Raw genomic sequence first — 27,311 nt, 5'->3', positions numbered from 1 at the left:
CAATCCTGATGTGATTCTGTGGTCCCCCCAGTATGACAGGAGACAGTTCCCATAGATGTGTGTTTGTTTAGTGTACCTGTGCTGTGAGTGTCCAAATGATGTGTTTGTCCCCTGGACATTGGTGTGTGTGTGTAAGTCCCCTGTCATGTGGGTGAGTGCATATGGGGAGTGTTGCACACCAGCTGCATGAGGGATGGATATACCCTGCCCATCTGATGTGAGCAGGGAGCACTGCTGTGTGACTGCCGTGCTGAGCCAGCCCCACACCTGTGACACACCCCAGTCTCGTGGCACATGGGCAGAGTGCTGTTTGTACCCGCAGTTGGCAATGGAAGGTGATTGTCCTGTGCCTGTGTGTGTCTGTGTACTCTGCTGAGGTTGCGTCAGTGTGCTGGTGCATGTGACTGCTTTGAGGTGCTGTACATAATCCTGGTGTAGCTAGTGATGCACAGCGTGATCCAGGATCATTGATTGTGTTGCACCCCTCATGCCACCTGTGTACTTTCAATGGCACGTAGTGCATTTTGCCTTCCCCAGAGGATAATGTCCCTATGACAAAGGTGCAATGAGTTGCCTGCATAACATGGCCTGTTCCAACATGACTAATTATTGTTCTGTGTGTCTCTGGGTCATTGCTCAGGTGGATTAACGTATTCTCACATTTGCATCCTCACAGGTAGGCGTCCATGCCAAGGCGGAGATTTGGAAGCGAGCCGTTAGTGCCGTGAGGAAGACTGAGGGTCGGAAGCGGCGCCTAGCCCAGGTGAGGAAACGCTGGCAGGATATCCGGTGCTGGACGAGGAGGATTGCACGGGTCCTGCTGGGGGACCCACCTGAGAGCCATAAGAACCGTGGGCGCCGGCTTCTGACCAACATCCACAAGCGTGTGCTGGCGGTGGTCTTCCCCGATATGGATAGGCGCCTACTGGAGAAGCAGCAGCAGGAAGGTGGTAGGTGCATGTGTGTCTGTTGTGTGTCCCCAGCTTTTGTAGGTGCGCAGTTGCATGGATGCACTGCCAGGGTTTGAATGTGCAGTGCGTAACCTTTTCACAAAAGTAGACTGGTGCTGTTCTCCCTCCCTTCCCCTCCTTGCCATGTGTTCCCTGGTCATGTGTAGTCACTCTTGCACAAGGTTATCTAGTCTGGAAGTTAATCCAAGTGCACAATGCGTGCAGCATCATGTGTGGGGGTGATGTGTCACATGTCTTGGGACCTTGCCTGTGCCCTGGGCAGTTCAGTCATTGTGGGGTCCATGTAAGTTGGCCCTGATGGTGAGTCCGGACATAGGAGTATGTCTTAAAAGTGTGCTGCCTTACAGCATGCATGTCCTAATCTGTGCCCTCTGACATGATGTGCATGAGTGGGAGTACTGCATAGTGCAGGGATGGTTGCTTCAGTTGCAGTCATATCCATCCAGGTCCATGGAGGAGTGTGGGCACTACCGGGCCCTGGGGCACCTTTTCCTAGGTATCATGTGCGTCATCCAACAATATGGACATTCACTGTGTCTTCGGCATAGGTTGGGCTGGGTGGCAGTGTACCCTGGCCTCATCTGTACTTACGTAAACGGTGCTACATGTGTCCACTGTACAGGGTGGCCCCAATTTTGCTGGTGCATACTCACAGTGGCCAGTGCCTGTGTGTCTTGGTACGACAATCTGATGATGGTTGATTGTCAAGGATACATGTGGACAGGCGCAACAGGGGTAGTCTGTGTACAGTCAGGATTCAGTGGAGGCCATGTGTTTTTATCCCAGATTAAGGGGTGCAAATACTTCCTCTGTCTCAATGACATTGTCTCCGGTGTGGGTGGTTTGTGCGGCCAAGGCCTACATGTCAAAAACATAAGTGTCCTTTCTGACTGTGTGTGATGTTTGTCTGGACATACACTCAAGGTGCAGTGACCCAGTCATGTTTGGCATGGTTTAATGTATTAGCTTTGCAGCATGTGCCACAAGTTAATAGACATGGTTCCTGCTCATCCCTTTTTTGGCAACGTTGTGTGGTGCAGATGCTGTGCACGATTGTCCCCAGAGGCTGGCTCCTCTGTCAAATTTGATGTCAAGTTATTTGCTGTTGTGTCATGCTCTCCATTGTTTCTCAGTGGCATGGTGGGTCAACCAACTGTGTGTTGCATGGCCTACATATGTACATTGTATTGTAGATGGTACTCATGTTGCTTTTCAGGCTATGCACTGTGACCTATGTAGATTTGACTCATGTGACATATGTATACAGGTGTCTGATTATCTCCTGTCTCTTCACCTTGCCCACAGCATCGTCGGGGGACACCGAAGGAGACACTGGCACGGACCGGGAGGAGGGAGCGAGCACCAGTGCCAGCAGTGCTGTCCCGTCTGGCACGTCGAGTGGCACGGAGGCCGAGGGGAGTGAGGCGGAGGACCTGTTGACTGGCACCACCGACTATGACGCAGACGGGTCCGAGGCTGAGCTCCCAGAGGTGGCGGAGGCTGCCCCCCCAGCTGAAGGCAGCCCTCCACATCCACCCGCCACCTCACTTTCCATCACCGGCCTCCCACTTGCTCGTGGCCCTTCCCTCCGTGCTTGGTCCCCACATGTCTCCTTCTTGCCAGGCACCGCACCCCCTGCCCCTGTCTCCACTGCTGCCGTGAGTGCCAAGTCTGTGGACATCCTGCGCCAGTTGCAGGTTGGTCAGACTGCGATGCTAAATGTCCTCCATGCCCACACACAAGTGCTGACCCAGACGGAGGCATACATGGAGGGCATGTCGGCTACGCAGTCTGACCAACGCCAGTTGCTGAGGTCCATAGACTTAACACTGACTGCAGCAGTGGGTCTCCTGCAGCGCTGCCTCCCCCCCTGCCCCTGCACCATCCACACCTCCCCCTCCCATGCCTGTCCCACGCACACCCAGACGTCCCCATGCACGCACCCCAACAGACACCACACCCCCAGGGAAGGAGAAGCGCACACCTCCTCGCACGCACACACAGGGTGAAGTAGGCACACCCACTAGGGCGGGGGGAAAACGTAGGACACGCAGCCACAGTGGGAGTCCACATACATCACAACCCCCTCCCTCCAAATCCACTCCCCTTAGCTCTCCTGGCCAACAGTCGGTGAAGGCATCCTACACTGCAAGTGTGTCCACCAGCCCCAGGATGACACCACCCCGCAAGCGGTGGAGGCAGCACCCGGCCAGGGGAGTTGAGTCCCCCCCCTGTCCACACCCTCCCCCATTAGCGCTGCGACCCATCCCTCTGACCCCCCCCCCTCCTTGGGGCCTGTGGTTACATCGGGTGCAGGTGAGACGCTGGGAGAGCTTGCGTCCGTGTGCAGCGCCATCCTGACTACCACCTTTGGCGCTGCCACCCCCCCTGTGTCGGAGTTGTCCCTCCCTGCACCCACGACACCTGCCCTTGCCCCTCCTGTCTCTGCGGTGCCTGGTCCTTCCCCCCCACATGATGCCCCCTCTTCTGTGGATGAATAAACTGTGCAGGCAAGCAAGGGCTGACGCATCCCAGTGTCCCCCACCCACGGATTTACAAAATGGACTGGCCTATGTGCCCTGTAAATAGTGTCTATATATTTCTAATATCTTTCTTTGCGCTGAATAAAGCATTTTTTTTCCCACACATATGCTTCTCTGGATTTGCTGTTGGTGCTGGTGCTCCCTGAGTTGGGGTGGTTATAATGTGTTAGGGGTCTGGGAAATGTTGTAGTGTGCTGCTCATGGGGTGTACCCTGGTATCTGTGTGCCATCACAAGGTCTCTGCAAATAATCTTTGGTCATGTTTGCTCTCACTGTATGGTGACATTGTCCCAAGGTGTGTTCCTTCCTCTGTGGGGCCCGGCATTTTCCCTGCAGGGTGTTTCCCAATTGTTGTGCTGAGCTGTGTCTACATTTCCTGGGTATGTGAGGGATCCCTTTAAGTTTGGCCATGCAGGCTCTGCAATGTCTCCACCTGCATCATTTGTGTCATCCTTGGTGGTTACTGTACTTGTGTTTGGGGTATATTGTCCTATGTCTGGGCACTGCTGGGAGGACTCTGCACCCACCCCTCCTATGTCTGGGCACTGCTGGGAGTGTTAGGCACCCACCCCTCCTATGTCTGGGCACTGCTGGGGGGACTCTGCACCCACCCCTCCTATGTCTGGGCACTGCTGGGGGGACTCTGCACCCACCCCTCCTATGTCTGGGCACTGCTGGGAGTGTTAGGCACCCACCCCTCCTATGTCTGGGCACTGCTGGGGGGACTCTGCACCCACCCCTCCTATGTCTGGGCACTGCTGGGGGGACTCTGCACCCACCCCTCTATGTCTGGGCACTGCTGGGAGTGTTAGGCACCCACCCCTCCTATGTCTGGGCACTGCTGGGGGGACTCTGCACCCACCCCTCCTATGTCTGGGCACTGCTGGGGGGACTCTGCACCCACCCCTCCTATGTCTGGGCACTGCTGGGAGTGTTAGGCACCCACCCCTCCTATGTCTGGGCACTGCTGGGGGGACTCTGCACCCACCCCTCCTATGTCTGGGCACTGCTGGGAGTGTTAGGCACCCACCCCTCCTATGTCTGGGCACTGCTGGGGGGACTCTGCACCCACCCCTCCTATGTCTGGGCACTGCTGGGAGGACTCTGCACCCACCCCTCCTATGTCTGTGCACTGCTGGGAAGACTCTGCACCCACCCCTCCTATGTCTGGGCACTGCTGGGAGTGTTAGGCACCCCCCCTCCTATGTCTGGGCAGTGCTGGGGGGACTCTGCACCCACCCCTCCTATGTCTGGGCACTGCTGGGAGTGTTAGGCAACCACCACTCCTATGTCTGGGCACTGCTGGGGGTGTTAAGCACCCACCCCTCATATTGCAGGCCACTGCTGGTAGTACATACACTGGTGGGGTGTGGGTACGGTCCTTACATACACTGGTGGGGTGTGGGTACGGTTTGTACATACACTGGTGGGGTGGGGGTACGGTCCGTACATACACGGGTGGGGGTTGGGTGCGTACATAGACTGGTGGGGTGTGGGTACGGTCCATACATACACGGGTGGGATGGGGGTACGGTCCGTACATACACGGGTGTGTGTACGGTCCGTTCATACACGGGTGGGGTGGGGGTATGGTCCATACATACACGGGTGTGGGTACGGTCCGTACATACACAGGTGGGGTGTGGGTACGGTCCGTACATACACGGGTGGGGTGGGGGTACTGTCCGTACATACACAGGTGTGGATACGGTCCGTACATACACGGGTGGGGTGTGGGTACGGTCCGTACATACACGGGTGGGGTGTGAGTATGGTCCGTACATACACGGGTGGGGTGTGGGTACGGTCCGTACATACACGGGTGGGGTGTGGGTACGGTCCGTACATACACGGGTGGGGTATGGGTACGGTCCGTACATACACGGGTGTGGTGTGGGTATGGTCCGTACATACACGGGTGGGGTGGGGGTACGGTCCGTACATACACGGGTGTGGGTACGGTCCGTACATACATGGGTGGGGTGTGGCTGCGGTCCGTACATACACGGGTGGGGTGTGGGTACGGTCCGTCATACACGGGTGGGGTGGGGGTACGCTCAGTACATACCCGTACCTACACTCTGCAGGCCTGGGTACGGGCCGTACCCATGCCTTTGGAACATGGGTACGGGGCGTACCCCCATTGTTGGGGTGCTGTAGGGGTCCGCACCGTACCCAGGCCTTCAGACCGTGGGTACGGGTCGTACCACGCGTACCCCGACATTACCCCAACAATGCTGGTACGGCCCGTACCCACGCTCTTAAGGCGTGTGTATGGTAAGTACCAGAATAGTTGTGTTGCAGGTTCACGTCATCATCCACTTCCGTTGTGGCGGACGCATGCGTTGCTGGCCATGCCCCCACCCCCTCGAAGTGACCAGGCCCTGATGGTCAGGTATGTCCAGGGCATGTATGTGTTGTGACTTGGGTGGGGGTAATGTTTCCTGCCCCTGCCCCCCCCTTTGCCCCTGGGTGTTGTTCTGACCTTCTGCGGCGTCTGCGTCGGTTCCTGTACACCAGGTGGACTGCTATGAGGGCCGGGATGGTACGTAGGTTCGGGTCCATGGCTCCTTGTGTGCGTCGTCCAGATTTCCCGGCAGTTTTTGGCAGCCGGAAAATATAATCCGTGCGGGATGACGTCGGTACGAATCGTACTTCCTGGTTCGTGCAACGCAGCCTGAATGCGTCCCGACGTCACGTCGGCGCTTTCCCGGATCACATTTGTATGGAGATTTTCGTCGGTCGGTGTTTTGTTCGATTCGGACGGAAATGGTGTTTCCGTCCGAATCGTACTTGCATTTTTGTACGGTTTTTGCACCGGGTACGAGTCGGGCGGAGAAAATGCTCCGTCCGACGGTTCGTACCCGGTTTTGCCATGATCGGAATCGGCACCTCTGTATCTCAATTCACTTGGTAAAGAAGGTCAACACCTGGCTTCACTGCTGAAGAGTCGTAACTAACACACTCTAGATCTATAACAGTTATGTTTAAGTGAGTACGACAGGGTGTGAACTAAGGCAAATGTAGTAATGGATAAAAGTCAAAAACTACTCAAGATTTTGAAAAGAGCACATCTGTTGTGGTCAAATTGTAAATGCTCTACGAAGTATTAGCACTGAGTACCCAATTTATAATCATAGTATACTTTTCACAGTCTTTGTAATGATTACTGTCACTGTGTTGTTAGTAACCAAATGTTGACTTTCAATAAAGATCCATTCCTTTCTAACTGGGGAGAGACCAATATTATCATAAAGAAGGGGATGTGAGTACTGATAATTCTGGAAAAACTGGTCAGAGTTTGCCGTCTGCGATTCGCTCTCATAAGAAGCGATGGGTTAATGTTGTGCTAATGACCAGGATCTGAATACTATCCACTTACCAGATTTGTATGGCCAGTACCATACTGTTCACAATCAGTATCTGATCCCAATCACTGTAAGATGATGTCCAGAGGGGAACTTAAAAAAGCCATTAACACATGAATATTAAAATTCTCTGGGGGATATTCTCAAGAACGTGTGATAATCATCGCAAAAGTTACTTAGCGCAACACACAACATCGCAGTCTATCGCAGGAAAATTACGCCGTGTTAAGCAAGTATTCACAATACGGCGGTACCATGCAATAGTCTCAAGATAACCCGTCATATGACCGCGTTAAAATCAACGCCACATCGCAAAAAATGCAAAACACAAATGCAAAAAAAGCTGCGATGAGGCCAATCGCGATAAAAAAAATCTGTGAAAACCAGCCACAGGCCTGCAATTCACATGCATCAGACGGGAACAATCACCATAAAAGTAGAAAAAAACCAGACAAACAAATGCCAAACAATAGCGAAGCACAAGGGACGCTGCCATAGCAAGTACGGAGGAGAACCAGAACCCCACAAGCCCCCCAGAGGACCAGCCTGGGACTTCGGGGTCAGTGAAGACCAAGGAGAAGAAGAGTAGGGAGAAGCAGTTCAGACCTCAGGAAAACAGGATCCTGATAAACGGAGGTGGTAGAACACCATCAACAACTGTTCATCACCTCCACTGTCTCATTGGCAACAAAAAATAGACTATGGCAGTCCATCGTGGACAAGGTGAATGCAGTCGGAGTGCTGAAGAGGGCAATGGAAGAGGTCAAGAGGCGCTGGAATGATGTCAAGCGCAAAACCAACCTGAAACACGCAAACAACCAGAAGGCATCAATGCAGACTGGAGGTGGGAGTCCTGCACCACAGGAGGAGCTGGACGAGATGGAGGAAATGGTGTCCACAGTCATCAGTGGGGAGACGGTGGCAGGAGTCGGGGGAACCAGACACTTCTCAACATGACCAGACACAACAGCACCAGGGTGAGTAACGACCAGGGACTGGGGGGATGGGGGAGATAGGCACAATGGCACACATGCACAATGAAGTAGAGCACATCAGCGGACATACCATGCCCCAGACCACCAACTCCCACCAATAGACCAATGTACCCAAGTATGCTACATGTCAGCACTGTACAAGCACAGAAGTTAAAGGCACACCACATGAAAGGGATAAGGGCCAGCAAAATCAGAGCTGCAGGGGCGACTACCCCAAAATGCAGCACACACACATAACATGCAGAGCAGACCAACACTGACAACAATGTGGTACAAACCGCAAAACACCTACAACAGAACACAGGACACAACTGGTGCCGCTTGGGTGCAGACACTGGCCAATCACATTTGGCATTGCAGGGAAATGTGAGACGATAATGAACAAGTACAAACACACACGTCTGTTGTCGAAATGTCCACTGTCCCCCATCAAATAGGTAGCTCCTCCCAAACATTCACAATGTACCCAATCATGCTGTCTGTATGAAAACATGTACAATTCGACAACATACACGTGGACACATTGTTAAACTGCATCTCCCGTTCACATTGCAGAGGGAGAATCAACACCTCCTGCAGAGCAGCCCGACCCTCTCTTCTCTGATGACGAAGAGGACCACCACAGCTTCGACTCCGACGCCCTCCAACAGCTCGTGGACAGCCTCCGCAGCCCACTTCCAGGAGCTTGGCAGCCCAGCAGCTATGAGGAGACCCCACCCCCTGCACAGACCACACAACAGGCAGCACCCACCACCACGGCTGCTTCTCAGGACCCCCACGAAGAACTCATGGCCTTCCAACGCCATGTGTTGGGGGTGCTAGGAGATTCTGGCTGAACAGGTGTGGGTGGGCTTCGACCGCATGGCAGACAAACTAGATGCTATACGTGGGTGTCTAAGTCCCATCAGGGACCACTCACGGTCCCTAACGGACACCCACAGTCCACTCCATGCTCTCCAACGGACCATGGCTGACACCGCTGGAGCCCCGACTCAGAGAATAGAACAACTGTCCAGTCAGAGTGGCTCTAGCGATGTCACACGGGAGTTGGGAAACATGCGGAGGTTAATGGAGACCATGGAGCAGGCGAATGCGGAATGAGCGGCTGCCACGGCTGCCCACCAGTGAGTGATAGCTGGGTTTCTCAATGACCACAGGACCATCCCCATGGCATTGCTGCCACAAGGCCTGGCGCTGATGCATGCTGCTGCTACCACTCCATCCACATCTCCGCCCCCTGAAGTGTCAGTGCCACACAGTGCGAAAAGGCCTTCGAACTCCGGCCACTGATGTGACCCTCTCTTCTCTGATGAAGAAGAGGACCACCACAGCTTCGACTCCGACGCCCTCCAACAGCTCGTGGACAGCCTCCGCAGCCTACTTCCAGGAGCTTGGCAGCCCAGCAGCTATGAGGAGACCCCACCCCCTGCACAGACCACACAGCAGGCAGCACCCACCACCACGGCTGCTTCTCAGGACCCCCACGAAGAACACATGGCCTTCCAACGCCATGTGTTGGGGGTGCTAGGAGATTCTGGCTGAACAGGTGTGGGTGGGCTTCGACCGCATGGCAGACAAACTAGATGCTATACGTGGGTGTCTAAGTCCCATCAGGGACCACTCACGGTCCCTAACGGACACCCACAGTCCACTCCATGCTCTCCAACGGACCATGGCTGACACCGCTGGAGCCCCGACTCTGAGAATAGAACAACTGTCCAGTCAGAGTGGCTCTAGCGATGTCACACGGGAGTTGGGAAACATGCGGAGGTTAATGGAGACCATGGAGCGGGCGAATGCGGAATGAGCGGCTGCCACGGCTGCCCACCAGTGAGTGATAGCTGGGTTTCTCAATGACCACAGGACCATCCCCATGGCATTGCTGCCACAAGGCCTGGCGCTGATGCATGCTGCTGCTACCACTCCATCCACATCTCCGCCCCCTGAAGTGTCAGTGCCACACAGTGCGAAAAGGCCTTCGAACTCCGGCCACTGATGTGTCACTGCCACACAGTGCTGGAGACAGAACACCCCCACCCACACGTGGGGCACATGAGACAGCAGAGGACGAAGATGCAGATGATTCTGCCCTCGTGGTAAGATGGACGCAGTAGCATGCATCTCCACCATGGGGCCGGCTTCAGCTTGGTTCTGCCCTCTGCATCATCACCTTCCACTGTCCCCCGATGCACTCTGCAACACTCACCTTGGACCTCGACATGGACTGCCATATGCTGTTTGATGGCCAATGACACAGTAATCTGACTGCGGACTGAACTCTTCCTTTGGACTTGTCATTCCCTGAAGGACTCTGGCTGGCCCTCCACTGGCCAACATCGTCATGTGGGGTTTGCATGGCCCTGTACTGCTCCAGATGCAACACTCCACTGAATGTGCATTAAACATTCATGATCACACAGATGTGTCATGTCTATGGTCTTTCAAGTGTGGAATTATGGATGAATGTTGGCTCACTGGACTCCTCTTTCGTCCATGTGGCTCATGTCGTAGAACAGGGGTCACAGGGCGACACATTGCCGAATGTGGTCCGGGTTGCGCTGACACAACAACAGGGACACAGGCATGACTTACTTCCTTGTCCAGGCCAGTACGGAACCACGCCCAGGGCAACGGGGTAATTTACAAACCCTTACGTTGGACTGGCATACGCCAGGCCAGCCCACTCCGCTTACGCTCAGAGGGGGGGGACAGCAACGCTACATGTCCCAGGTTTTCCTTGTAGTGATCTACTGATCACAGGTCTAGTCCTCAGCATGCCACAGCCACACCCATACAGCAAACGCATCACAGGACATGTGACCCTGCCAATAAAAAGGGCCGGGCGCACGTGCTCAATGCCATTTCCACTCTCTATCTGGGTGCATCCGGGTGGTGTTAATGTAGGCATGAGGGCCTTGGGCCCTGCAACATCACATTCCCCAGGACCGGAGGTGACATGATGGCGTCCGCAACACGATACCCAATCATACAGGGTCCATGACTGGGGCCACAGACTTGGTGGCACCGGATACATAGCGGCCGGCAGAGGCACACCGCCATTGGACGGTGACTTTGGGTGCACTGAGGTAGGGGCACCTTAAGTGCTGAGCGGGTGTGCAGCCTGCGATGATGCCCCATCCCGGCGATCCGGACTGCTCAGGATTTGTGTGCCCTGCTGGACCGCAGTGTAGGCCAGAGCCAGCGGGCAGCGCGGGCCTACCGCCATGTGGCGTCGCATCCCGGATCACAGAGTTAGTGGCACCTCAAGGGCTGAGCGGGTGTGCAGCCTGCGATGATGACGGGTGCACTGGTATGTCCTCTTCCATGGCAAAATCAAGACCCAGAATCAAATGTGAGACCTGGTGGCCTACGGAGCGGAGCTGCATGATGTGGAGGGTGCCATGTTCGAGGGCCTCGAGCTTGGGGCTTGCACCGGTACGTGGTGGGCCCTCATTGCGACACGCCGGTGGCGGAAGGTGAGCAGTGAGGCCTGGGTGCGCAGGGGCGGGCATGCACTGCTGGGCGGCGGGAAGGACTTGGGTGCAGCTGCCTGGGTGCGCAGTGGCCGGCATGCACCGCTGAGCTGCTGGAGAGGCTGGGGTGCAGCTGCCTGGGTCCGCAGGGGTGGGCAGGCGATGATGTTGTGTGCAATTGAATGTACTCTGCCATTCACGTATCTGGACTCTGTTTCAGATGACGGATCTGTTGCAGATGTGGGACCTGGTGAACTGCACTACATACTGGCACGTGGTTGGAGACACACCGGAATCAGCAGGTGAGCAGTGAGGCCTGGGTGCGAAGTGTCGGCAATCTCTCTCCCTGTCCCTCTCCTCTTTTCTCGATCCCTCTCTCTCACTCTCTGTACATTTATCTCTCTCTTTCTCTCTCTCTGTATCTCTCTCTCCTTCGCCTTCTCTCTGTCCTTTGATGTGCGCAAGACACACCTTCTCATCATGATTTTTGTCTTTCAGGCTGTAACCTACAGATTGTCTTGAGGGGAGCCGCCATGTGTCTTCATTTCTGTTCTGTGTTTATTTGAATATATTTTCATTTGTTAATTCAAAGGTGAATGTGTGATGCTCATTTTTGTGACGACACATGCATGTCACCAAATGTGATTGTGCGACATCAGGTGGATTATTTGGTACATGATTCCGTGTAGTTGATGTGGCATGTCTTTGACCGGGGGGGGGGGGGGGAGGGGGGGTCCTGGGGGTGGTGGTGGTGGGTGTTTTGGTCCTCTTGGGTGTCCGGGCTGCATGATCAGTGGCTCCATGGCATCTGTTGCCCTTTAAGTGTATCTCTGGGCTGGGCTTCCTCTTCTGGTGCAGACTGTGGTCCGACTTTACACCAGGCCAGAGCAGGCGTTAATTTCTTGCTGCTAACGCGCCATATCGCATGTTTTGTGATCTTATCGCCGATCTGGCTGGTCGTTGAGAAGGTTGCGGAGTGGTGTTGTCGCGGCTTTTTGCACGGGAGCGCCTACTCTGCATCTCATTAGCGATAGTTGCCGGGGTCATCTGTGGCGATGTTTTTTGTGGCTGCTATCGCAAGTATACTGGTGATATGGGCTGTTAGCTTGTGAATGGGGTCATCAATTTATCGCGAATGTGGCTGCGGTAAAGTGATGATAATTCGGCGATAACTCCTTGAGAATCTGCCCCTCAGTGTTCATATCGAGAGCTTTGCCTAAAACCGGTTTGCCTACAAGTTTAGGGTTAGGTTTTTGATAGAAGTTGCAAACCCAAATGTGCTAATGAGACTGGCTGAACAGCTTGGTGTGTGTTAGACGGACCGGGAGGGTCGGCCGAGGACAAGGGGAGAGGTCTCCGGGGAGAGCCGTCTCCAGCGATCGTACAGACGAATAACTTCCCCCCCACAGACGTACACCACACAAGGATAGGCTTTAACGTTCTTTATAAGCAGTTTAAGGTACGATGGAGTGATACAAGGAGGTCTGGACTCAGGGGTCCCCTCGATTCTAGTCTCTGGGTTTGGGAAAGGGGGTAGCGGGACAGTCTGGTTACCAATCTGGTAGATGATATGATGGATGGCTCACAATCCTCGAGCTCGGTGTTCTAGATGAACGGGCCGCGGCAGCGCCAGCAGGTCCCGGTGACGGTGGTCGTTACAACGGTCCGCGGCAGCGCCAGCAGGACCCGGAGAAGGTGGTCGTTACAACGGTCCGCGGCAGCGCCAGCAGGACCCGGAGAAGGTGGTAGTTCCAACGGGCCGCGGCAGCGCCAGCAGGTCCCAACGAAGGTGGTAGTCACAACGGTCCGCGGCAGCGCCAGCAGGTCCCGACGAGGATGGAGGTTGCAGAAGGCCGCGGCAGCGCCAGCAGGCAAGACGACAGTTCACAAGGCAGGGCTACGGCAGCGCCGGTAGTCCGTCAAGGATGAGTTCTTCTCGGTGTCTCTCGACTCCAGGATACAACTGCCTTCCTGCTCTGGAGCTGCCCCAGTTATAGGTCTGGCGCCCTTTGATGTCCGGACCCTCGCACTTGGAGGTCGGGAGGTCCGGGATGAGGGAGTCCAGACACCCAGCAGGGGGGGTGGAGCCAGCGCCCGGGGGAGCTGGGGGGCGATCGGCACCTGGCGGGGGAGAGCCATCGACACTTCTTTCTCCCATCGACCTGCCAAGTGGTCCGTTCACCTCCTGGGTGGATGGTGGTGCCGGGATGTCGGGGCCTGGCCAGGCCCAGGGTTAGGGTCGAGCTGAGGCCACGCGGCCTCGTGGTGCAGTGTCCAAGATGGCGGCCGGGCCGGGCGAGGGAGCCGGTAGTGGTTCGGCCCCATGATGCAGAGATGTCCGGGGGCAGGAGTCCCGTCTGGAGACGGGGTGCGGGTTGTTTCTGTGGGTAACGCCTGGAGGGCCGGGGCTCGGGCCCTGTCATGCGGGGAGGGAGCAAGCCCTTCATGTGGCCTGTCCAACATGCATCCCCCCCAGCTGAAGGCGGGGAGAGTCACCCATCCTCTTGGGGACTCTCCTCGTCGAGGCGGAAAAAGCGTGACAGGCCATCTGCGTTGGCGTGGTCTTGGCCCGGTCGATGTTCCACAGTGAAGTCCATCCCCTGCAGGGAGATGGACCAACGCAATAGTTTGGGGTTTTCCCCCCGCATCTGCATTAGCCACTGCAGGGGTCGATGATCTGTCTGCACCCGGAAGTGGGTACCGAAGAGAGAGGGCCGGAGCTTTTTGAGGGCCCACACCACTGCGAAGGCCTCCCTCTCGATTGTGCTCCAGCGCTGTTCTCGGGCCAGGAGGCGTCGGCTGATGAAGGCCACCGGGTGGTCCAGTCCCTCGGGGTTCAGTTGGGAGAGGACCGCCCCGATGCCATGGTCGGAGGCATCCGTTTGCACAATGAATTCCCGACTGTAATCGGGGGCCTGGAGCACAGGGGCAGTGCACAGGGCGGCTTTCAGCTTCTCGAAGGCCGCTTGACAGTCGGGGGTCCAGTTAACCTTCTTCGGTTGGTTCTTGGAGGTGAGTCCCGTGAGGGGCCCCACAATGCTGCCATAGTCCTTCACGAACCGCCGGTAGTAGCCAGTGAGCCCTAAGAAGGCTCGGACCTCGGTCTGCGTGACGGGTGGCTGCCAGGACTGGATGGCAGCGATTTTGAGTTGCAGAGGGGCCACCAGCCCGCTTCCCACCTGGTGTCCGAGGTAGGTCACGGATCCTTGACCAATTTGGCACTTGCCGGCCTTGACTGTGAGGCCGGCCCGCTGGAGGGCCTGCAGGACCTCTCGGAGGGGGTGGAGGTGGTCGGACCAGTGGCGGCTGTACACAGCGATATCGTCCAGGTAGGCGGCGCTGAACTCCTCGAGCCCCGCCAGGACCTGGTTCACTAAACGCTGAAAAGTAGCTGGGGCATTCTTCATGCCGAAGGGCATGACCTTGAAGTGGTAGTGGCCATCGGGGGTAGAAAAGGCGGACCGTTCTTGGGCCCAGGGTGTGAGACCGATCTGCCAGTAGCCCGCTGTCAGGTCGAAGATGCTGAGGTAGCGGGCAGCCCCCATGCGGTCGATCAGTTCATCCGCTCGGGGGATGGGATGAGCGTCGGTTCTGGTGACAGCATTCAAGCCCCGATAGTCGACGCAGAATCGGAGCTCAGGAGTGGTGCCAGGGGCAGCAGCTTTGGGGACCAGCACGACCGGGCTGGCCCAGGGGCTATCCGAGGGCTCGATGACCCCGAGCGCGAGCATCTTGGCTACTTCTTCTTGGATGCAGGCCCGCACTCGATCCGGTACGCGATAGGCCCGGTGTCTGACAGGGGGACTGTCCCCAGTGTCCACGTCGTGCAAGCACCAGGGGGTGACCCCTGGGGTAAGGGAAAATAAGGTAGAAAACTGCAGCAGGAGGTCCCGGCAGCCTTGGCGCTGCTCTGGGGTGAGGGCATCGGAGAGCCGGACCCCGTCCACGGAACCATCTTTCTCCTGAGTCGTCAGGAGATCCGGGAGAGGCTCGGAGTCTTCTTCTGCTCCACTGTCTGTAGCCATCAAGAGGCTGATCTCTGAGCGCACAAAGTGGGGCTTGAGTCTGTTGGTGTGGAGGACCCGGAGGGGGTTCCGGGGAGATTCCATGTCGATGAGATAGGTGACGGGACTCTTGCGTTCGACCACTCTGAAGGGTCCCGTCCATTTGTCCTGCAAGGCACATGGTTCGGTGGGGGACATCACCCACACTTGCTGGCCAGGTTCGAATTCGATGGAGGAGGCATTTCTGTCGTACCATTTTTTCATGTCCTCCTGACTGGCCCCTAACTCCGCGATTCTCTGTTCACTGTAGAGTAGGTCGTTGTCCCAATAAATCCAATGGGCTCCGGTGGTGTCCCCTGCGCTTTGGGCGAGGGTTTGCTGGCGGAGTCCCTCGAGGGAGGGACAGGTTTTTTGCTCTTGACGGAACTGAGCCAGGTCGGGAAGGTCCTGGGGCTGGGCGACCCCTTCGGGGGTTGGCTCTGGGGGGTCGGTATGGTCGGTGTCCTCTACTGGAGCGATCGGGGGAGGAGGTGCTGGCCATTCCGGTTCTTCTGGTTTGGGGATGGTACGGGCGGCCATGGACCGGGTGGTTACGCACGCCCAGTCCGGGAGGCCCAACATCCCCAAATGCTCTCTTCTTTCGACGGTGGCCCACGGGGAACTCTCCAGATCATTCCCCAGGAGACAGTCCACGGGGGCATCATCCCGGACCGTCACCTTCAACATGCCGGAGACTCCTCCCCATTCGAAGGGGACGCAGGCCATCCGACATAGACTTTCTGAATTGTCGGCCGAACGGACGGGGCAGAGAATGTTCGGCAGGATCTGCTCTGGTTTTACCAGGTGACAGCGGACGGCTGTCACACTGGCCCCTGTGTCACGTAGTGCCTCGGCCCGGCGCCCATTAATGTTCACCCACTGGCTATATTTTCTGGTGTTGGCGGGTAGGGGGGCCCGCGGGACCATGTCTCTTCCCCCTAGGCACGCTAGAACCATGGCGGCCGGTTCCCACTCTTGTTGGGCCTGCTCGTACTCTTCCTGGTCTTCGGAGATTTGTTCTCCCCCCAGGGCGGCGGCAGCTACCTGGCGGGGTTTTGGCGTTTGGTTCTGCGGGCAGTTCGGGCCATTGGCGTAGTGGCCGACTCGCTGGCATCGGTGACACGTGACGTTGGCTCGGAACCCCGGGCGCATCGGGGGGTTGCCCCGGCCAGCCGGGGGCGGGGTGCTGGCAGCGGGAGTGGCCGGGACGGTGTCTCTCCCTCGCCCCTGGCCTCCTCCTCCTCCTCGGGGACGGTGCTGACCTTGGTTGTTCCGGTTCTGTTCGGGTGGCCCTCTCCGGCCCACTCGGGTGCTCTCCCACCGGTCAGCTTCGGCGGCGAGTTGCCGTGGGTCAGTTAATTTACTGTCGAGGAGGTGCTGCCTGAGCTCGACGAAGCAGTTGTTAGAGAGGTGCTCCCATACCATAAGATTAAAAAGTTGCTCGTAGGTCGTCACGTGGCTCCCCTTAATCCAACCCTCAAAGGCTCGGCTGAAATAGTTGACATATTCCACCCAAGTTGTACCCGGGATCCGGGTGCAGTCTCGAAACCTCTGGCGGTACATTTCGGGCGTGAGCCCATATCGGGTGAGGAGGGCAGCCTTCATGTGGTCATAGGATGACATCTGATGGTCTGGGAGCTGTAGCAGGGCATCACGGCCTTCGTTGACGAACCTCCCCCATAGGCCGGCTCCCCAGTCACTTCGATCGATCCGGTGGGAGGTCATGGCGATCTCGTAGGCCTTGAACCACTGTTGTATGTCGTCCTCTCGGACATACTCTCGAACGACATCCTTGGGGATGTGGACTTTCTTTTCTGTCGCTCCCGGGGTGCGCGGTCGCTCGGGCACCTCCGGTTCTTTGTTCTGCTTCCGTAGGTCTATTTCTGCCAGTTTGCGCTCGTGTTCGTACGCTAGTCTCTTTTCTTCGAGCTCTCTCTGCCTCTGTTTTTCTTCCCGTTCTTCTCGGAGCCGCAGATGTTCTAGGTTCAGTTTTTGCTCGGCTAATTTTAGTTCACCGTCCATTTTGAGCCGTGCCATTTCTAACTCGTGCAGTCGGTTTTTCTCTCTTTCTTGGATCTCTTCCTGCGAGAGGCCCGTTCCTCGCTCCTCGGGAGCCGTGGCGATCCTCTCTGCCGCTGTACTGTTTTGGTCCGGGGATCTGGTGACCCCGTTTTCTGCCCACGACTCAATGGCGTGCTTGAAATCGTCTTTGGTACTCAGGCCGGTGGTAGCAATGCCTAGTTCCATGCAGAATTGTTTCAACTCACGATGGCTGTACTCTTCCAATTTATCCATCTGGAATTTCTCGGTGGATCCGCTCTCTTTGGTTGGCATTGTGGTTTTGTCGTGGGGTGAGCTACTCTCTGTACGATTACGCGTTGATTCGGATCGCGCCACTGGCCACCAATGTTAGACGGACCGGGAGGGTCGGCCGAGGACAAGGGGAGAGGTCTCCGGGGAGAGCCGTCTCCAGCGATCGTACAGACGAATAACTTCCCCCCCACAGACGTACACCACACAAGGATAGGCTTTAACGTTCTTTATAAGCAGTTTAAGGTACGATGGAGTGATACAAGGAGGTCTGGACTCAGGGGTCCCCTCAATTCTAGTCTCTGGGTTTGGGAAAGGGGGTAGCGGGACAGTCTGGTTACCAATCTGGTAGATGATATGATGGATGGCTCACAATCCTCGAGCTCGGTGTTCTAGATGAACGGGCCGCGGCAGCGCCAGCAGGTCCCGGTGACGGTGGTCGTTACAACGGTCCGCGGCAGCGCCAGCAGGACCCGGAGAAGGTGGTCGTTACAACGGTCCGCGGCAGCGCCAGCAGGACCCGGAGAAGGTGGTAGTTCCAACGGGCCGCGGCAGCGCCAGCAGGTCCCAACGAAGGTGGTAGTCACAACGGTCCGCGGCAGCGCCAGCAGGTCCCGACGAGGATGGAGGTTGCAGAAGGCCGCGGCAGCGCCAGCAGGCAAGACGACAGTTCACAAGGCAGGGCTACGGCAGCGCCGGTAGTCCGTCAAGGATGAGTTCTTCTCGGTGTCTCTCGACTCCAGGATACAACTGCCTTCCTGCTCTGGAGCTGCCCCAGTTATAGGTCTGGCGCCCTTTGATGTCCGGACCCTCGCACTTGGAGGTCGGGAGGTCCGGGATGAGGGAGTCCAGACACCCAGCAGGGGGGGTGGAGCCAGCGCCCGGGGGAGCTGGGGGGCGATCGGCACCTGGCGGGGGAGAGCCATCGACACTTCTTTCTCCCATCGACCTGCCAAGTGGTCCGTTCACCTCCTGGGTGGATGGTGGTGCCGGGATGTCGGGGCCTGGCCAGGCCCAGGGTTAGGGTCGAGCTGAGGCCACGCGGCCTCGTGGTGCAGTGTCCAAGATGGCGGCCGGGCCGGGCGAGGGAGCCGGTAGTGGTTCGGCCCCATGATGCAGAGATGTCCGGGGGCAGGAGTCCCGTCTGGAGACGGGGTGCGGGTTGTTTCTGTGGGTAACGCCTGGAGGTCCGGGGCTCGGGCCCTGTCATGCGGGGAGGGAGCAAGCCCTTCATGTGGCCTGTCCAACAGTGTGCAGGAAGGAAAGATCTTGATAATGATCTCATATAGCATGACTAGACATCTCACTTGCTGAGGAAGTTAACATGAGGTCCAACAAGGGCAAAACGCTCAATTTTGCTAGCAAAGGTGTTAGACGTCTGCATAGATTAGCATTATCAGGGGATCATCTATGTATGTGGTTTAGGAATACTTCTAATTGTGCTCAAGTCACTCAGGGTAGAGACTGACCCGTGTTCTATGCTAAGTCAGATGAACAATAGTGTGTACTGTGAAATGACAGATGGAGGGTAAGTTACAGAGGTGAAACAAGCACATGTTTACACAGAAAGGTGAGTGCACACATGGCAGAGTTAGCACTCAGTCCACCCGTATATGGAGGTTGATCATGGGCAGTCTCTGTTAAGGGGTACAAATATTTTTTTCATATTCTGGTGCAGCTTGTCTGAACTCCTGGGCTGTCAGGTGTTTCCATGAATAGAAGGTCAGCAGCAGCAGGGCGGAGCAGGAGAGCTCATCAATTGACCTCAGCTCTACAGGACAAAGGTACTGACACCAGACGCGGCTGGCACAGGTAACCGCGGCGGGGCAGGGTGGGGTGGATGAGGGGGGAAGTGGACAGACGACGGGATAGTGAAAGTAAAATAAAAAAAATAATAATACCACCTCGATGAGGTGATGCAGCGAGTGCAAGGTAAGTGGTTTTATTTATTTTTTATTTTACTTTCTCTATCCCGTCGTCTGTCCACTTCCCCCCTCACCCACCCCACCGCCCCTCCGCCCCACCATGGTTACCTGTGCTGGCTGCGCCTGACTAAAACAGCCTTGTTGAGGTGCGACTCTTGAGATGGAGGGAGCCTCCATATTATATGCCCATTCCATGGCAATTGCACAGCAGCACAATCATAAAGAGAGCATTTTAACATGAAAAGTATTTACTCAGCAATTGATTGAGACCAGCTTTTAAAAACAGTGGCACACGCACATGACACTCATCGAAGTAATTTCACCGAAATGCTCAGGGGTAGTGGAACTGACATCACAAAACCTTTGATCGCCCAACCTCATGATAGGGTTGCTCATTTGTTTAACCCCTTCAGTGCCCGCCCCTTTCCCCGCCCTGTGCCGGCCGTTGCATTAGCGGGCGGGGTCTATGACGAGCTGGACTCGTCATGGGCACAGCGCAACCGCGGCCCATGACGAGTCCAGCTCGTCATGGGCACTGAAGGGGTTAAGCCTTAGCCCCTCAACAGCCTTCTATTTTCCACTATGGCCTCATTATGAGCTGGCTGCAAATTGGTTTGAGGATACCAGGTGCGGGGATCTGTAATTCTTGACTGTTATCCCGCTCCAAATTCTGGCTATCCCAAGTTTTTCCTAGAATGCAAATAACACCTTGGACCCAGAGTTACCAACATATTTTGGATGGTAAATAGGCATTTAGGCTCCTAAAAGAGAGCTGGGGTTGTGAGGAAGGTCTTAACTACATACAGCTCTGTTATCTACAGTATCAGAGATCCTCTTGTTCTGCACATTACAGTATGTGAGACCATAAATGATAATCGCACCCTCACTAAATTTTGTCTTCTTTTCTCTGGCAGATCTCTGCCCAGGAACCTCTGTCTCACAAAGGGCAAGCAGCAAAACAGACGGCAAACGAGCTCCTCCTTCTGCTTGGTGCGTACAGGATTGGTAAATCCTCAAACCCCATTTATTTTTTAGTCTATAAATGTAACTGTAATTGAAAAAGTGAACTTATGTATTGGTCATTGTCTTGTACTATGCACCCTTGCTTTTGGCCATGCCCTCCTTACATATCTATATATTGCCTCCTTTGACAATGCTGCTTCTGCTTGTGATCTTGCTAGTGCCACCTATGCCCATACCACTGCTATTGCCTTTCTACCCATGCCTTGCTGATAAGTCACATGAATGCATCTCCACTGTCCATGGATCCTCTAAGCATTACCTTTTCTCTTGCCTCTAAGCTCATTCTGTTACTTATAACTTTCCTCAGAACATTATAAATGCTTCCTCTGTCCACACATCTTCTTTTTTTCTCATCCCTTCTTTCCTTGTGTCTGCACACTGCCCATGCAGCTACGCAATCTCTCCAACAATGGCTGTTTATAGACGCCTCCTTTGTTCATGTCTCCTCTGCTCATACATATGCCCATACATTCTCTGTTATTGCCTCCACTGCCTTACTCTTTACTACATCTGATCAGTTGTATTTTATAACAAGTATGATTTCCATCAAAACTAGTTCTTGATGCTAAACAGGAAATCTATTGCCAAAATTCAGTGCAATGCAAACAAGTAAATCTTTGTTTTATAGTACTTTGTCAAATGTTATGATGGTGAACACATTCTCAAACGCTGATGACAGGGGCTTTGGACTGCTATGGTTTTTCTGCCTGAATTTAGAGAGCTGAATCTGATCTAAGTTGGCAGTCTGGTACATATCTAGGAAGCCTAACTTAACAATTTTTATTCTGTACCTCTAGCCTTGTCACTCCAGTCTTTGGGTTCCTATTTACATGCACCTCAGTTTAAGCCTAGATTCTACCCTGCCAAAGAGCATCTTGGTTACAGGTCTCAAATACTCATGGTTTGCATCTTAGCAGTATATTTGTGAACATAAACCAATAGGCTTAGCTTATGTTAATATGATGTAATATCATGCACAAGTCACCACAAGGCTTCATCATCATTGAATTCTTTTTTCCAGATTGAGTGTCCAATGAATACCAGAAATTTGACTACCACAATGTTTTTCAGTTCAAACAGTTGCTAAAACATTTCTGTAGGTCTAGCTCCAATTGTCCTAGCGAGGGGTTGTCTCTAAAATGTACCTTAGGTACTGGACTTTGAGCACTGTTAGAAAACTTTCTTTGTGTGGATATGCCGTCGCTGGTGTGATGTTCGTGATAGGATGGCTTCTGGTTTACAAACTGATTTCCGATGCAGACTCTCGGCATGAACAGCGCTCAGGGCCCTTGTCTTTCCAACACCAGTTGGTGAGCATTCTGGCCCTCCTCTTTCCCTTTTGAGGGTTTCTTACCATGCTACTGATCTCTACCTCTAGGTTTGTTTGGCCAGCAAATATGCTCTTTATAATATTCTGACTGTGAATTGTGCCGTGATCTCTTTAAGAAGACTAGGGTGCAATAGGGAGAAGACACTTCTCTGCATGCATGCCGCATCTCTGAGCCACTCTCGTCTTGTTGCACTGCTATGGCACAGTTCTAGGTCCTACTAGCTACTGTGTCTCATAGTAAACACAGAAGACATTTATAAAGTATGAATATTAAAGTTATTGTGAACAGGTGAGAAACATTTCCATTTATAGTTCATAGATTGTTTTGCATTAAACCCTATAATTGGTGATGATCTGAAATCAAAGACAATAATTCAATAAAACAGTCTGATAGACCAAGGGCCTACCATCTGGTCAGAAAAGTAATTGCTAATTTTAAATATGTTTTGCTTATCTCTAGAGACAACTCAAAGTAAACTACTGGAAGCAGGAGATCAAGCGCCTGGTATTGAGGTAAGTAGTATAAGGCTGTGTCTCACCAGGGAGCCTTTGCCACGGGTTAACATTTAGGGGAAGGGGCCGCAGTTTAAAACATGCTTATCAGGATCTAAAATGCCTAATTAATTTTATTAAGAGTGCTAATTTCCCGGTTAGCACAAGGATTACGTAGAGAGACAAACTGAAGAGTTTGCCAAAGTATCTATAGTGTATTAATGTTATGTAGAAAGCTCTAGAGCGTGATAGTGAAATGCTTTTATGAGTACTCTCTTGACCATGCAGGTATTACAAGGCAGGTTTCTTGGTGTTTGGGATTCCAACTGATGCATGAATGAGAACAGAACAGAGTAACAATGCTATGCCTTTCAAAACAAACTACCATTGCCACTTTGTGAACCAAAACCAATGAAGGATATATGGGTGGAGGTGGGAGAAAGGTTGAGGGGGACTTAGCCTTCTGGTACCCTGCAGGGACAGGAAAGAGGCGGGATTACATCTTTACATGCATGCTGTTGACATTCATATTCTTCACAGTCTAGGGGATCTCAGTGTGTCTGCAGCCAATTTAAACATTGCCTAGTGTGGCATGGGATTGAATAGGGCACAGGAGACACATCGTTGGACTTCTTTTGGTTTAGATCATATTGATGAGAGGTGAAAGTGATTTAGGATGGCTGCTCATCTGATTCATGGGCTGAGCTCTCCAAACAACAGCACTTGGGGACATATCAGCAACAGCGGGCGATAATTATCACTAAGCGTGCTTAGCGCGAGGATAATTATCGCTGGCTATCGCTGGATTATATCACCGAGATAGCGTGCTATCAGCAACGCTTATCTCCGATGCGATATATAATCCAGCGATAGTTGCAAAAAGTGCGATTATCGCTGGAACTCCAGCGATAATTGCACAGCGACAGGCGGTCTCAGCCCTATAATCCACCACCCATAGGCTAAAATGGTTTAGTCAGGTTACAAGCAGGGGTAATGAAACCTGCGTTAGGTGCGGTTAGCGCTACATTTCTCGTCGCTGTGAAGGTTAGCGTGCAGCTTGCTGATAGGAGAAATGTCTGTTAACGACATTTCCCCCGTTATTTTGGTGAGGAATGCCCACTTTGCATATCATTAGAGATGCAAAGCTGGGCGTTAGGGAAACGGGCGCAGAGGCATAGAAACACACGCTAGCGTGTTCTTGCTGATAGTGCGATAAAATTATCAGCGCTTTTCGCCCGAAAACGGACGCTAAAGCGGCGATAATTTTATCACTTCCCCTTGATGATATGCCCCATGGTTATTCATATTTCTCAACAGTTGGCGCTATTGCTTTTGCTGCTTTGAGAGTCCTGTTTGGTTCAATGGAATTCAGAGGGATAACAAAGGGCCCTTCAATCCCCCACAGTGTGAGGGATGTGGAGCAGCCTTTTCTCCTGATCCTCCTGAAGGCAAGGGTGGCATGGAGAAAACCCTTTGTGGGATTTTTCAAATATATTGTTCCCATTCATTCACATCTCCTGTAGACCCACATTCAATTGAATATTTCATTTGAAACATTCCTTAATTGAGGTCATTATGTTGACTAACTGTCTCAAACGATGTTTTTTTCGGTCTATCTACCTAAGACACCATGTCAACACACCATATGACAAATGAAGAGGGATTCTGGGACAACCCTTTGCCTGTGTGTTAGAGATTCCTTTAAGTATTGGTCTGATGAAATGTTTGTCATGTTTTGATATCAGTCAAATGCATTTTGTGGTTGTGTATATTTCCTGCTTTTAGAAATTGTTTTCCTCTTTTACTGCCGCCCTCATTATGGAGTGCATAAAGCAGCACTAGCTCTTGTGAGTGGTTGATTGAGGGGTACAGTTTCATTTGCTTTGCAAAGTCGTGTTTTTTTTAAATTGCAAACACTTGCAGTATTCAGAGCTGTGACTTTTCTGTTTAAAGTTCTGACTTTATTATATGGGTTTTGAGAGCCTCTTTCCAGGAGGGGCTGCCTGAGGGAACCTGAGGCTATTCCATATACGACTGCGAGGGTTCAGTGCAGAACCAAGCGCCTTTTTAATGCGTTTCCACAGTTTAAACGTGCCCATTGCCTATGAATTCTACCAAGTCGCGGTATAATTTTCAGACAGTTCAGAAACTGAAAGGCGTAACCTCAGCTCTCTGGCAATTTATAAATTATGCCCTGAGAAATGCTGAGTTATTGATATACATTGTAAACAGTGCAAAACGCATATAAACAGATGCATGGTTCTGAGTTGCATTTTTAAAACAACTATTTTCACGTACAAACATTAAAATAGCAAAATTCACAGCAAGTTCGTCCCCAACCCCACTTTAATAGGCCCGCATTTTGCAACCTGCCTAGCTCACTGGTGACGAAAGAATAAAAAAGCATGAAAAGATACTCAGTTGCTAATAGTCTCGGTGTATCAATTTTTCCAACATCAGACGAGTACACAGTTGTTGCTTTGTGTTACTGACGTAACTACAATAAACGTGTAGCTGAAAAATGTGAAATGAGTGTGCAACAAAAAACTCCAAAAGAAGCTAAAATATAAATTGCTCAAAGGTGTATTGAGAGCGATGTTGCTGGGGAAATGTTATTTTGCATGAGTGCAAAAAACAGCAAGTGCAGGTATTAGTGGCTATATCGTTAACCTGAGATGCCCCTTGAATTCCTAGGGGCATATTTAAAAAGATTTCCGAGAGTTCGGTGCTACGCTAAATTTGGCAACGCCGCGCTCTGTCAATTTTTAAACGCTGGGATGCGCCGTATTCACAAGAATAGGGCACACCCCTGTGTTTCCGCTAGCGCTGGTGCAAGAGAAGCTGCCTTGCACCAGACCAGGCACCCGGCCACCATGCACCAAGGGTGCCTGAGCTGCAGGGGGAATAGTTTATGTACAGGAACATAAACTATCCTGCACATAAACAATCAATAATGGTAATTTACTCTTTCTATGTGTCCTGAAGAATGCAGGACACATAGAAAGAGCAACAAACAAGGAGAAATGAATGAAAAGGATATTTTCTCCTTGTATCGTCATTCTAAGATCAGGTATTCTTTGGTGTTTATTTTTGGCTCTGCCTCAACCTTTTAAATCAGGGGCAGTGTCAAAAAAAGCAATGGGTATTGCGGTGGTATGCGCAACGCCCACTGCAAAACCCATTGCATGCCCCTTTGCAGCAGAGTACTGTGGCAGAAAAGGGCATATTTACAGGGTGGCATTAAGCCACATTAAGTGACTTAGCGCCACCTGGTAAATATGGAAAAATGGCGCTAGGCCACCGGAGCATTCGAAAAAGTGACGCACCGGTGGCGATAAGGTCCAGTACAGATGCCCCTGAGTGCCTTATTGAAAAATAGGTTTATATTTCCGCACAACATGTGGGAAAGCCCTCTTTGGTATTCTGTGTCCCTGGTGGTCACTCATCTCTCCTGACACACTATTCTTGATAAAATATTTCTCCTGGCAGTGTGTGTAGATGTGCATTATTTCTGTGGAACAATGTCATACATTGGCACAATTACTCTAGTACACTGAGACATCTGCAATTAGTTTTGTGGTATTTAACCATTTTACAGTGCAGCTACAGTTTATAGTAGACAAAAATAATCATTACGGCCTCATAAAAAACTTTGTTGTGAATCACGAAAATATCCAGAGGGTATTCATGTACTGCTGATCATTACTTGTGCAACTTTTCGGCACAAGGCTCTGTGGAATACTGTGGGAGTCTAGGAGTTGCAGAGGTCTGTCTCCACTGCAGAGTAGAGTCAGCTCTTGCTTGGTAAGAGCTTGGGCTACACACTATGGTCTTGATAGATGAACTTAGGGACTCTTAATGTATTTTAAGATGAGACAAATCCTAAAACTACTGTGCTCCTAATACAAAATTTCAAAGTTGTTAACTATGTTTTAAATATATTACAGTACATACATTTAATTCCCATTTTCTTTATGCCACTGTACAGGTAAACGGCCACGAGTCTAACTCAATAGGTCTGTTTATAACTAAAAATGGCGATCCGACCTCTTGGCTTTGCCAATGTATGTTAAACTTGTATATTTTGTTCATAAAGCTAAAGCTGTGTGTGGGTTGTCCCCGCAGTTTCTCAAGGGAAATGCTGCCTGACTATATAGCTTTTCAGCCTTGGTTCCTCCTCCTCTTCTGCATTCAAGAGGCCAAGTCAAAAACACTTTATTCGATTATTAAAAATCATAAAAGTATACTATACAAATAGATAATTTTAAAAATTCCAGAGCATATCATAAATACATAAAAGCCAGTAACATATACATAAAGATCAGTTCAAGTATACACTGAGGTTTTATATTAACAGATATTTCATAATTCATAACCCTGGTATTTCATATAATACAGGAAAATTAATTTATATTATAGAATTAGAATTTAAAGAAGTATTTACTGTACCAACACCTATATTCATCCGGAGTCTCTTCCCTCTGGCACGGATTGAAGCAATCAGAAAATTAGCTACACCAAACATCACTAGAGGGGTCTCCAATAACTGAAGATAATACAATGCAGGTTTATACTTTACAAACCCCTTTTCCCTTAACAGTGGTTTGATGAACTTTTTCCTACTTTCCTCATAAAAAGAACAGAAAAACACAAAATGTGTCTGATCTTGATCGGAGAAATTGTCACTTTCACAAGGCACATTCTCCCTTGGATTACACCATTTATCGTAAATACCCAACAGGAAATGTGCCTGGTTAAATCTGAATTTTGTTAGAAGCCACCGATGGTAAGGTCTAGTAACAATGGTCAGATAAGGTTGGATTGACAGTGTCGAAATC

The 27,311-nt window shown here is 52.4% G+C and overlaps 1 protein-coding gene across 1 annotated transcript in view; it reads left to right on the top strand.

Moving 5' to 3' along the window:
* Positions 1-24,315, top strand: part of LOC146821130 (maestro heat-like repeat-containing protein family member 1) — a 150,455-nt gene extending 126,140 nt beyond the window's left edge. Inside the window, exons 9-11 of the mRNA XM_085609803.1 lie at positions 20,543-20,633; positions 22,442-22,494; positions 24,259-24,315. Coding sequence (XP_085465929.1) covers positions 20,543-20,633; positions 22,442-22,494; positions 24,259-24,315 — 201 coding nt within the window. The remainder of the gene's footprint in view (positions 1-20,542; positions 20,634-22,441; positions 22,495-24,258) is intronic.
* The last annotated feature ends 2,996 nt before the right edge of the window (positions 24,316-27,311 follow it).

The sequence above is a fragment of the Triturus cristatus genome, chromosome 6 (genome assembly GCF_964204655.1).
Source record: "Triturus cristatus chromosome 6, aTriCri1.1, whole genome shotgun sequence".
In the NCBI taxonomy this organism is placed as follows: domain Eukaryota; kingdom Metazoa; phylum Chordata; class Amphibia; order Caudata; family Salamandridae; genus Triturus; species Triturus cristatus.
The sequence above is the reverse complement of the archived record's forward strand: the minus strand, read 5'-3'. Positions and strand labels throughout refer to the sequence as shown.